This window comes from Schistocerca nitens, chromosome 8 (assembly GCF_023898315.1).
Source record: "Schistocerca nitens isolate TAMUIC-IGC-003100 chromosome 8, iqSchNite1.1, whole genome shotgun sequence".
In the NCBI taxonomy this organism is placed as follows: Eukaryota; Metazoa; Arthropoda; class Insecta; order Orthoptera; family Acrididae; genus Schistocerca; species Schistocerca nitens.
This window is the reverse complement of record NC_064621.1, coordinates 619583820-619597499: the sequence shown is the minus strand read 5'-3', so window position 1 is coordinate 619597499 and position 13680 is coordinate 619583820. Positions and strand designations below refer to the sequence as shown.

Below are 13680 nucleotides of genomic sequence, written 5' to 3'. Positions count from 1 at the left end.
TATGTATGCAGTTCCTGTTATTAGTCCCTTCTTATTGTTCTTTCCATTCCAAGAGCTCCTTTTTCGAAGAATGTGGATTACAAAATTATTATTTAATAGATCTGCAGACAGAAAATATTTAAATTAGTACATCTATAAAATTTTATTTTAACCAGTGCTGCAGTGCAGCTAGAAACTAGATATTAAACAAAATGGGCAAAGCAAGTCGTGAAACGTCATTCACTAGCCATATGGCATTTCTCTCAATTAGCACGACAATAGCCGTGAAATGTTTCTCATCGTTTTCAAGTTCGACCGTGTCGGTTTTGCGATGCTTTCTACAAAGGAACGTCAATAGCGATTATAATGGCCTCCCCTAATGGCTTTTTCTTCTACCTGTGCCGCTGGAAGGCTAATGGCCCCTTTTTTTTTTTTGTTCGGGCGGCTGTCGCCCAGGTGGGTGCCCGCGACGCATTACGTGCAGGTGGTCACTTAACTTTCGTACGGAAATATTTACGACAACAGTTTCCACTACAATGGCAGTCTTAAATATTTCACAGGTCAAGAATTAACGTTGCAAATCTGTAGAAACAAAATCCTATAAATATAAGTGTCCAAAAAAAATATTCGTCAGCATTGTGATACATTCACGCATTTACACACATTTCATAATTCTAAAAGTACGATTCTCGGTTTCCAACATACGTCTTCACAAGGCAGAGTTCCTAACCGCTACTCATTACTCATTACCTTATTACACATATACAAATTCGTCGACGCTTCTTCAATACTTCATCATAAGATACATAGCATAATCAAATTCCCCATATAGCATCAGCTTCTTTATCATAAACGTACCGCAACAGCGTAATACACATCGTCATCATAACATTATAAAACCTCAGCTAAATCTCAAAATCGTCGTTGCTTCCTGAATATTTTAAAACCTAAAAAAAATTCTCTGCTCATTTCAAAAGTGTTATCCACCTCAAACGTACTTCAAAAATCATGATCCCATACCAAATACATCATTCAAAGCTCACGTAGTATCACAATGGTTCTGAAAAAATATGAACAGTTTACAAAGTACAAACAACATACAATTTCGTAAGTGTGAAGTTATCCAACTGTGTAATTGCGTAAACATCTGTCACTGACGTAGTAAAAAGAATGTTTGTTTCTCTGTCAAATAATCAGATAGCTGTGTAAGTTATGTGTTGGAGAAATATGGTACCGATGTGTAAAGTTGTATAAGCAAATACCATATTAGCTAGGGTTCCTTGTGGTTGCCACACACATGGTACACAAAGTAAGCGTGTACCCCCCTGAGGATTAATGTAATTATACCCTCAGGTGTTACAGATTATTGCAATGGAATGAAATGTATCACGGAAAAACTTTGTATCATTGTACTTCAAATATCTTTAAAAATAAATGTTTTAAGTACAAAATTAATCACTCAAATGCGTGTCCTGTAGCGCTAAACTGCGCGTCTTGTTGTAAGATAATCTCTGTGGAAGTGTCATAGTTATCGTCCTCTGAAAGCTAAGTTCTGCAGAAGTCAATGTACTTACCTGATGATACACAAAAGTGAAATGCTTTGCGTATAGATATCGTAGTTATTACGCTTATTGTTGTGATGAAGAAAGTACTGTGCTGTAACGTATTGTTGTGCTATGGAAAAGGCTGTCTCATTGTAGCTACACCACAAAAGTTACTACTAAAACATGTTTTTCTTTCCAAAAGAATTCAGAAAACTGTGCAAATATAAAACAGAAACACCTCAAAAGCAACATTGTAAACTGTCACTCATTAGTAGCGTCGTGATAACATCGTGTAGCTGTCACATAAACTAACCACTGTGTCGTCTGGTATCTCACAGAAAGGACTTTAAATCCAGAATGTATTTTCAAGTAAACCAAAATGTTGCATTAAAATCTCAAGTTAAAAAAGCACATTATCTCTCAATAAACGGTTTTACGTGTGAAATGTGGTGTAAACCTTTACTCTTCCTAGTACTCAGAGTTTCAACTTGAACGTAATTATCATGCGGTATACGTCGGTAAAGAATGCTAAATCTTTTCTCAAGGTTAGCGTCTGTGTTATTTTTCTCGGAGCCAGCGGGCGCACGCGGCTGCCTGCTGTGCGAGTCATTGTCTGTTTCTTTGCTGCCGCGCGTCGTTATTCGGATTAGGAGACCGAACTTCTACAAATTCGCCTTGCCGAGAGGGCCCAGCTCTGTTAGAATCCCGCCAGTTCTGATGCAATTCAGGTCTGTCGTTACGATCATATCGTCTGTCGTCATGTCGGTAGATGCCATAGTTTCTTTCTTGTCGGTCACGAGGTGGAGAATTTCTCCCTGAATCGTAACTGCGCGCTGGACCGTTGCGTCTAAAGTTATTCTGTCTCCCGTGATAATAATAGTTCTGGTTGCCAAATTGTCTGTTTCTATGATTGTCTCTGTCATATTCATTACCGCGGAGAGGTGATCTTTCCCTGTAATTATTACTACTCTGCCAACGGTTGTTATACGGGTGGTGTCTGTTTCGGTCACGATTTGTGTTGTGAGAATAGCCTTGTCGCGTCCAGTTATTATTTCTTTCATCGCGGAATTGCGACGGATGTAATCTGTAATTGTTGTGCTCCTGCGTTCCGCGATTGTCAGTGTCAATTTCCAGTTCTTGTAACAGTCCCTGAAAAGCTTCAATGTCGTCTTTGCAACGTCCTGCCAAAATAATATGTCGCAAATGTTCAGGCAGTTTGATTAAGCAAATTCGGATGAGTTCTGAGGGGCTGTATGGGTTTGACAGGTACTGATTCTTGTGCAACATGTCTTCAAAATATTTCACAAGACTGGAGAATTCAGATTGTTCGAAATGTTTCATCATTATGATGCCATGTTTTACTCGGTCTTGTGTGGCTTGAGACCAATATGCTGAGAGGAAGGCATGGTAAAATTCTCCTTCACTATGACAATCATGAATGACCGAACGCATTCTTACTGCTGGTTCATTCTCTAAATAGCCACACATAAATTCTAATCTGTGTTCTAATGACCAGTTGGGGGGAAAACAATGAGAGAATTGATGGAGCCACGCTTGTGGATGAATATCGTTGGCAGAATTTTTAAACGTTTTGAATTTACGTGTAGTAATGAACAGCTTATAGTCAAAGTCATCATGTCGGCGAGTCGCATATCGGTCATTGTTACGTCGTGTCGGCGGTTCCATCTCAAAATTCGGTGTGCCTTGCCAATTTCTTTCATAATTTCCGAAGTGTCCTGTGTTATTATTTTGTGGTTGTTCCGTATTTCTATGTCCCTCTTCCCGTGTTGGGGCGCGAGTGTCCTCTGAAATACGTAATTCTTGTATTACCTGTGTCAGCTGATCTTGTACTTCCCGGATTTCTCTTTGGTGTTGATTCAGATTTTGTTTCAGTTTCCTAATTTGTTCGCTCTCTTCTGTGTCATTAAAGACTACCGGTTTTGTGTCATTCAGATTATCATCTACCTTCGTAGATAAATTAGTGAACTGATCCGAAAGTTCGGCTACTTTCTCCGATAGTGTACTTATTTCCTCAGTATGTTTTTCTGAACCAAGTTTCAGAGTATCTACTGTGTCCTTTAAGTTTTCCTGAGTTTTTGCAAGTTGCGTAACCGAATCGGTAGATGCAACTGAGTCAAATTTAGCTTGCAAGGTCTCATGATTTTCGTGAACAATAGTTTGCAGTTCTTTTATGGCTGCTTCGTGATTCTGTAGTGCATTTTCATGCCGCGAAAAAATAGGTTGGAAATGCTCACAAATTTGTGTTTTTACGTCATTACAGACTTTTTGACATTTCGATTCAATGTGATGTAACTCATTAGTTAAATCCTCACGTGTTTGTTCAAGAGTTTGCTCCAATGAGTCTAAGTTTTGAAGCTTTTGCTGTGTTTGACTCTGATTTTGTTCCATTTGTTTCTGATTTTGTTCCATTGCGTCTAACTTTTGCTGTGTTTGACTCTGATTTTGTTCCATTTGTTTCTGATTTTGCTCAATTGTGTCTAATTTTTGAAGATTTTGTCCCATTGCGTCTAACTTTTGCTGTGTTTGACTCTGATTTTGTTCCACTGTGTCTAACTTTCGAAGATTTTGTCCCATTGTGTCTAGCTGTTGCTGTGTTTGTCCCATTTGTTGTATTAATTGTAATAACAATGCATTGGTGTCTGAAACATGTTCCTCAGTGCTTTTCGGCAGTGAATTTGCACCGGAAACATTCACATTTTGACAAGCAGAAAATGTGTCTTGACTCATTTGAGAAAACGGTGAGGACCCAAAACCTGAGTCTATAGTATTTGCAAAATTGTGTCCTGTCATTCCCGATACCTGAAGCGAGCTGTTGCCGACCGATCGATCGATAATGCTTCCCTCTTCACTAATTGTTTCACTGTCCACGCCATTGTTTGCAACCCGCTCCATTTCCCTATGCGCAATTACCAAATTACCACTGTTAACATTAGTTAATTCATTATTCTGCGGCGCTAACATACTGCTTTCAACTTCACTGTCATTTCTCAATTTAGTTTGGAGCCTAGTATTGCGTTTTTCACACGCCATTATTGTCACAGTATTTCACACGACAACACAGAAAAACACAATTTGAAGATCAAAAATAAGAGAACACATTAACATAACACTGAAAATAATATCTAGTTAATTGCAGCTGCGAAATACTTGGTGCAAATCTACATGCATGCCACAACTATTTTACTGTACAACAATGAAAGACTGCAACTACAAAGGAAATTCTCTCTACAATTACGCGCTAGCAATAAACAAAATCTACACTAATTACACAAACTACAAGAAAATATCAGAAGATTCCAGTGAGGTATCCTAGGCTAAGGGTCGACATATGAAACGTCCCCTTTGAATAATTCTTACACAACTGTGCTTAAACAGACGCACAATATTTTTTTTTAGCGCAACGCAATCTGACTTTCAAAATTCTCTACAAGAGAATGGCCCTGACTAACATTAACCTATACGTCTCACAAATCACTTACCTCACAAAAATCTTGGTTACTCCCTCTACTGCAATACAGCAAGCGCCACTACTGCCAGCTAAATAAAAGATTCAAACTATGGAAGGCACTAACTACTGATAGGGATAGTTAGCAAATGAAAGATATTAATAGAGAACAAACAATGTATTTACCTTGATATCATCATATATATAGCAGTTCATGACAAATTACAAAACTCCGCTATGAAACGTCCCCTTTGAATAATTCTTACACAACTGTGCTTAAACTGACGCACAATATTTTTTTTTTTTAGCGCAACGCAATCTGACTTTCAAAATTCTCTACAAGAGAATGGCCCTGACTAACATTAACCTATACGTCTCACAAATCACTTACCTCACAAAAATCTTGGTTACTCCCTCTACTGCAATACAGCAAGCGCCACTACTGCCAGCTAAATAAAAGATTCAAACTATGGAAGGCACTAACTACTGATAGGGATAGTTAGCAAATGAAAGATATTAATAGAGAACAAACAATGTATTTACCTTGATATCATCATATATATAGCAGTTCATGACAAATTACAAAACTCCGCCATCTCTCTCCCCACATCCACCACTGCTAGCGGCTCACCTCCAACTGCGCAACGTTACGCGCTGTTCACAGCCAGCTGCCTAACACTACAATGGTTGAGTATTACAACAATGCAAAGCAGCCACAGACTGCACACGGCACAGCCGGTGATTTTCATACTGAGGTGGCGTTACCAATAAAAAAACCTAAACTGCCTACTTACACAGTTCATTTACCCCATCCAAATCTTTTAAGAAATCTACAATGAAATCTCCACAACTACAAACTGTTGCTTCTTGTCTGACAGGTAACTCAATAATGCATTTCATGGAGGGGACCTATAGGCTGTTACAGTTACGACAGAAGTATTCTGCAGTAACAACTCACAACCGCATGGTACTAGGTTCTAATCCACAAAAATACCATATGGCACAACTTTGAAATATACATTACTGGCCATTAAAATTGCTACACCACGAAGATGACGTGCTACAGACGCGAAATTTAACCGACAGGAAGAAGATGCTGTGATATGCAAATGATTAGCTTTTCAGAGCATTCACACCAGATTGGCGCTGGTGCGACACCTACAACGTGCTGACATGAGGAACGTTTCCAACCGCATTCTCATACACAAGCATCAGTTGACCGGCGTTGCCTGGTGAAACGTTATTGTGATGCCTCGTGTAATGAGGAGAAATGCGTACCATCACGTTTCCGACTTTGATAAACGTCGGATTGTAGCATATCGTGATTGCAGTTTATCGTATCGCGACGTTGCTGCTAGCGTTGGTCGAGATCCAATAACTGTTAGCAGGGAATCGGTGGGTTCAGGAGGGTAATACGGAACGCCGTGCTGGATCCCAACGGCCTAGCAGTCGAGATGACAGGCATCTTATCCGCATGGCTGTAACGGATCGTGCAGCCACGTCTCGATCCCTGAGTCAACAGATGGGGACGTTTGCAAGACAACAACCATCTGCACGAACAGTTCGACGACGTTTGCAGCAGCATGGACTATCAGCTCGGAGACCGTGGCTGCGGTTACCCTTGACGCTGCATCACAGACATGAGCGCCTGCGATGGTGTACTCGACGACGAACCTGGGTGCACGAATGGCAAAACGTCATTTTTTCGGATGAATCCAGGTTCTGTTTACAGCATCATGATGGTTGCATCCGTGTTTGGCGACATCGCGGTAAACGCACATTGGAAGCGTGTATTCGTCATCGCCATACTGGCGTATCACCGGGTGTGATGGTATGGGGTGCCATTGGTTAAACGTCTCGGTCACCTCTTGTTCGCATTGACGGCACTTTGAACAGTGAACGTTACATTTCAGTTTCAGTACATTTCAAGACATTGCTAATTTTCAGAGCCATAGCAAATCTGAATGGTCGCATGCGTTTGTCATGCATGCATTTCTCCATCATGTAATGGAAAAATTATTTCTTACAATATTTTTTCTTTTGTGTCCAATTTTCAAGTATGTTGCAAGCCCTGCATTTTCCATAATAACTGTGCACAAAAGTTATGCTATTCTATAATCCTCGATATTCTACTTCTCCATCGGAGAGGCACAGAATAAATATTACCTTGTGTGTTGGTCCTTTCGCTTATGTATGGGGGCTGGAAAATACACTCTAAGAGAAAAAAATAAAGATTCAGCACGAAGTAATTATACGAATGGGATGGAAATCTGTGGACGTGATTTACACCTACACACAAACGCATGATTACAATTTCAGAAGAAGCGGATGATTTATTCTAGATAAGGAGCGTGACTAACGAGGAAGTCATTAATGTGTTGGTCCACCTCTGGCGTTTTTGGAAGCAATTAATTGGCTTGGCATTGACCGGCAGAGATGTTGGATGTTCTCCTGAGGTATGTCATGCCAAATTGTGACCAATTTGAAGCTTTAGGTCGTCAGAATCCCGGAATGGATGGAGGGCCCTCCCTATAAGAATCCAAACTTTCAAATGTTCTCAACTAAGGAGAGATCGGGCAATCTTGCTGACCAACGTAGACACGGCGTTCGGGGTGAAATTTCACTGACTGAAGTAGAATGGTCTTCAGTGATGCGTCCCGCTTCGAACTAGTCCCCGATGGCCATAGACGACGTGTCAGGAAACGGCCCAGACAGCTGTCGAATACCAGTCCGACTGTCACCCGCCATACGGCCTGACAACCACGAGTGATGGTCTAGGTTACCATTTATTTTCATAGCAGGACTACTCTGGTTATTACCCGCAGCACCCTTACAGCCCAGCGCTACGTTACAGGTATTCTACGCCTAGTTTTGTTGTATATGAAATTGGACTTTGATGAACCACTCGTTCATTTTGTAGCTCATGGCAAATGTATGTATTCGCGCATATTCACCAAATTTGTTGATAGCCACCTTTCGTTTGAGGGATTCCTAACAGGTTTTTGTGTCCAACCGAGTAAAGTTCGTGGTATTGCCAGGGATGTTTCGTTGAAGGGAGAACTGGACCAGGATCAACTCAGCCTCGTGTTGCGAACAGAAGAGATACTGCATGAACTGTAGCGATCCCAAGGCCTGCGAAAGACGATAATGGCTGGAAGAGCTATAATCTGATACCACGCCCCTATATACCCCATCCAAACGACGCCATGGGCTTCGGATGACACAGCAGACAGCTGATGCCAATTGGTCCGTGTGTATCCAGATTGGCAGAACTTTTCTTTGCTTTCCAAGGATTTCTTCGAATGGGCTAATAATGTGAAATAAAACATTCACGGGAACCTCGTGAGAAACTCAGCCTGCCCTTTTCTCGTATAATACCCCGCAAACAGTGAACGAAAGGCAACAGACAGATTCCCTAAACATGGATTTTAAGAAAGGTTTCGACACGGTGCCTGACTGTACACAGTAAACAAAGTTATGAACGTAGGGAGTAGATGTGGGAGTAGAACCCACTATGACTGATGACGGTATCGCGTACTAAAAGGTGTTGTCGTTGAGTGACTATATGAGGATATGTCATGAATTAGACAAAATTTGTAGTTGGTGTGGTGACGGGCAACTTGCTCTAAATGAAGAAAAATATACGTTAATGCATATGACTAGGAAAAATCTTCCTGTAATGTTAAAACAGCTTTAGTAGTGTGTTGCTTGACATAGTCACGTCGATATCTAGATTTAACTTCGCAAACAGATGTGAAATGGTATACGCACTTAAAGAGAGTAGTAGGAAAGGCGAAAGGTCGACTTCGGTTTACAGGGGGAATTTTGGAAACTGTGAATAATCTTTAACAGAGACTGCGTATAGGATGCTAGTGCAACGCAGTCTTGAGTACAGCTCGAGTGTGTCAGACGGGAATTTCTAGAGGAAACGCAACATTCTCTTCGCCAAACACTACTGATAAAATTTACGGAACAAGCATTTGAAGTTGTCCGCAGAACGATTCTGCTGTCGGCAATGTACATTTGATGTGAAGTTCACAAAGATAAGAGTAATTTGTGGTATCATATAACATACGTCTCCATGGGCATCATGGCAATGCGTTTCCACGTTTTTGTTTGAAGCTGACAGCGGTCATGCACGATCTGACGGACCCAATGCTGCGCGCCCGCTGAGCCACACCACCAGGAGGTCCGCCACAGCGATATAGGATGGCTGGTGGCAGCCTCTCTGCCCGCTTGCGCTTGGAGCCTCTTAGCTCACAGACGCTACGCCGATGCTGCCTACAAACCCTATCAATGTTGACACTGATAGCTGGACTCTATTTCTTGCTGCATACATTGTAATGTGTCTACATTCACTTGTAGAAATACAAGTTCTGTTCGCTAATCACTTTTGCTCCTGACCAGCTTTCCTACGATGAAACATACCACACCTATCTACAGCCCTCTTCTCCTTACAGTCCTGTACAAAATAGTACACAAAATATTTAGTGGTCATGCGGAGAAATATAGACAGTCGTTTTCCCCTCGCTCTACCTGAAATGCGAACAGGAAAGAAAATAACAAGTAGTGGTAGTAGGTGCTGTCCGCCATGCATCGTGCGGTGGCTTGCAAAGTAAGGATGTAGATATAGACGCGATGATACCCTGGTGCGACTTCGAATCAACAGTATGTGACTTTGGCCGAAGGTGAGATGGCAGTTCCAGCTGGCCCATCTGTGAGCAGTGTGGCAGGGCTTTGCTTTGCTTAGCTTTTCCAGGATTTCATGAAATGGACTAGTGATGTAAAATACACTCCTGGAAATGGAAAAAAGAACACATTGACACCGGTGTGTCAGACCCACCATACTTGCTCCGGACACTGCGAGAGGGCTGTACAAGCAATGATCACACGCACGGCACAGCGGACACACCAGGAACCGCGGTGTTGGCCGTCGAATGGCGCTAGCTGCGCAGCATTTGTGCACCGCCGCCGTCAGTGTCAGCCAGTTTGCCGTGGCATACGGAGCTCCATCGCAGTCTTTAACACTGGTAGCATGCCGCGACAGCGTGGACGTGAACCGTATGTGCAGTTGACGGACTTTGAGCGAGGGCGTATAGTGGGCATGCGGGAGGCCGGGTGGACGCACCGCCGAATTGCTCAACACGTGGGGCGTGAGGTCTCCACAGTACATCGATGTTGTCGCCAGTGGTCGGCGGAAGGTGCATGTGCCCGTCGACCTGGGACCGGACCGCAGCGACGCACGGATGCACGCCAAGACCGTAGGATCCTACACAGTGCCGTAGGGGACCGCACCGCCACTTCCCAGCAAATTAGGGACACTGTTGCTCCTGGGGTATCGGCGAGGACCATTCGCAACCGTCTCCATGAAGCTGGGCTACGGTCCCGCACACCGTTAGGCCGTCTTCCGCTCACGCCCCAACATCGTGCAGCCCCCCTCCAGTGGTGTCGCGACAGGCGTGAATGGAGGGACGAATGGAGACGTGTCGTCTTCAGCGATGAGAGTCGCTTCTGCCTTGGTGCCAATGATGGTCGTATGCGTGTTTGGCGCCGTGCAGGTGAGCGCCACAATCAGGACTGCATACGACCGAGGCACACAGGGCCAACACTCGGCATCATGGTGTGGGGAGCGATCTCCTACACTGGCCGTACACCACTGGTGATCGTCGAGGGGACACTGAATAGTGCACGGTACATCCAAACCGTCATCGAACCCATCGTTCTACCATTCCTAGACCGGCAAGGGAACTTGCTGTTCCAACAGGACAATGCACGTCCGCATGTATCCCGTGCCACCCAACGTGCTCTAGAAGGTGTAAGTCAACTACCCTGGCCAGCAAGATCTCCGGATCTGTCCCCCATTGAGCATGTTTGGGACTGGATGAAGCGTCGTCTCACGCGGTCTGCACGTCCAGCACGAACGCTGGTCCAACTGAGGCGCCAGGAATGTGTCAATAAAGTTTCCCCTTCCTGGGACAATGAATTCACGGTGTTCTTATTTCAATTTCCAGGAGTGTAACTTCGACAGGCAACTATACTGCACAGGTACACTAAAGACAATAGTCTCCTATATCACAGAGAAGCAGGCCATTACGTGCCGAGGGAGAGGAACTCCATTCCTATTACGGGCCTGAATAACCCACAGAGATGTCCCAGCAAACAGTAATTCCCGGTTTCATCGCAGGTGTCAGATGAGCAGACGACGCCGATGGCGAGGAACCTGTTCCACGTGGGCAGCCGCACGTGGAGGCCACTGCGTGTGAAGCTGACGCCCACGTTCTCTTCGGGCCGCATCAAGGCCATGTTCCCGCTGCTGGCCGAGTGCGCTGCCCAGCTGCAGGCCAGCACCGACGCCGCCCTGGCCGTCGCCCACGGCTACGGCGCCGTCCTCGAGATGCGCGACGCGCTCGCCAAGTTCTCCACTGACGTCATCGGCACCTGCGCCTTCGGCCTTCAGTGCAACGCGCTCCAGGAGCCTGACTCGAAGTTCCGGGAGATCGGCAGGATGGTGTTCACACCTAGAATAAGTAAGTGCATTATTATTTCTGACCACCTTCTAAAATCTTTCCTAGATATGAAAGACTCATCAGAGTAACCACGAGGGTTAGCCATAAGGTATTGATTAGCGTCTGATAAAAGATTATGTTCCAAACATTTTTTTTTCTTTGTTCGCTGTTTCGGTACACACTGAAATCCCCAAGCAACAGAACCACAGACGAGCCCGGACTAAATGTGGGTACGCTGTGATGAAGTGAAGTATTCTGTGATACTACATTTGCTCCCTCTGAAGGAGAAAGATGCTACAACAATCCATCCTAGATCGAAGGAAGTCCATGGCAACAATCCCGACGTTTATGTCACATTTACGGTTATAAATCTACCATACGCCACCATAATAAGTAAATGTAAACTACGGTAGTTTATCTAGTAGCTTTGGTCAGTATAGGTTATACCTGCATTGACTTTCTGTTACGTGTGTTGCATACCTGTCAGGTTGAATTGGTTCAAATGGCTCTGAGCACTATGGGACGTAACTTCTCAGGTCATCAGTCCCCTAGAAAGAACTACTTAAACCTAACTAACCTAAGGACATCACACACATCCTTGCCCGAGGCAGGATTCGAACCTGCGACCGTAGCGGTCGGGCGGTTCCAGACTCTAGCGCCTAGAACCGCTCGGCCACTCCGGCCGGCCCCTGTCAGGTATTACCGTTTATCCATTGCTTTGTGTACGTGTGCGACCTGTTTCTTACTCCATTCTCCTAGCAATGGAGAGTGCTGAATAATCTAGAAACTGGGTGAGGATACGCAGGGTGTTTCAAAATTACACCCACAAACATCGAGGGGATGTAGAAGGTGGACAGGAACCCCATGTATGGAAACATCATCCAACGACGTTGAAGAATGTTGAAATTATGGGCGCCGGCGCCTGTAAATGTATGTACACTCCGGGAAATGGAAAAAAGAACACGTTGACACCGGTGTGTCAGACCCACCATTCTTGCTCCGGACACTGCGAGAGGGCTGTACAAGCAATGATCACACGCACGGCACAGCGGACACACCAGGAACCGCGGTGTTGGCCGTCGAATGGCGCTAGCTGCGCAGCATTTGTGCACCGCCGCCGTCAGTGTCAGCCAGTTTGCCGTGGCATACGGAGCTCCATCGCAGTCTTTAACACTGCTAGCATGCCGCGACAGCGTGGACGTGAACCGTATGTGCAGTTGACGGACTTTGAGCGAGGGCGTATAGTGGGCATGCGGGAGGCCGGGTGGACGTACCGCCGAATTGCTCAACACGTGGGGCGTCAGGTCTCCACAGTACATCGATGTTGTCGCCAGTGGTCGGCGGAAGGTGCACGTGCCCGTCGACCTGGGAGCGGACCGCAGCGACGCACGGATGCACGCCAAGACCGTAGGATCCTACGCAGTGCCCTAGGGGACCGCACCGCCACTTCCCAGCAAATTAGGGACACTGTTGCTCCTGGGGTATCGGCGAGGACCATTCGCAACCGTCTCCATGAAGCTGGGCTACGGTCCCGCACACCGTTAGGCCGTCTTCCGCTCACGCCCCAACATCGTGCAGCCCGCCTCCAGTGGTGTCGCGACTGGCGTGAATGGAGGGACGAATGGAGACGTGTCGTCTTCAGCGATGAGAGTCGCTTCTGCCTTGGTGCCAATGATGGTCGTATGCGTGTTTGGCGCCGTGCAGGTGAGCGCCACAATCAGGACTGCATACGACCGAGGCACACAGGGCCAACACCCGGCATCATGGTGTGGGGAGCGATCTCCTACACTGGCCGTACACCACTGGTGATCGTCGAGGGGACACTGAATAGTGGCACGGTACATCCAAACCGTCATCGAACCCATCGTTCTACCATTCCTAGACCGGCAAGGGAACTTGCTGTTCCAACAGGACAATGCACGTCCGCATGTATCCCGTGCCACCCAACGTGCTCTAGAAGGTGTAAGTCAACTACCCTGGCCAGCAAGATCTCCGGATCTGTCCCCCATTGAGCATGTTTGCGACTGGATGAAGCGTCGTCTCACGCGGTCTGCACGTCCAGCACGAACGCTGGTCCAACTGAGGCGCCAGGTGGAAATGGCATGGCAAGCCGTTCCACAGGACTACATCCAGCATCTCTACGATCGTCTCCATGGGAGAATAGCAGCCTGCATTGCTGCGAAAG

At 45.4% G+C, this 13680-nt stretch overlaps 1 protein-coding gene across 1 annotated transcript in view; it reads left to right on the top strand.

Moving 5' to 3' along the window:
- Positions 1–13680, top strand: part of LOC126199134 (cytochrome P450 6a2-like) — a 259881-nt gene that overhangs the window by 191511 nt on the left and 54690 nt on the right. The window contains exon 3 of the mRNA XM_049935889.1: positions 11174–11516. Coding sequence (XP_049791846.1) covers positions 11174–11516 — 343 coding nt within the window. The remainder of the gene's footprint in view (positions 1–11173; positions 11517–13680) is intronic.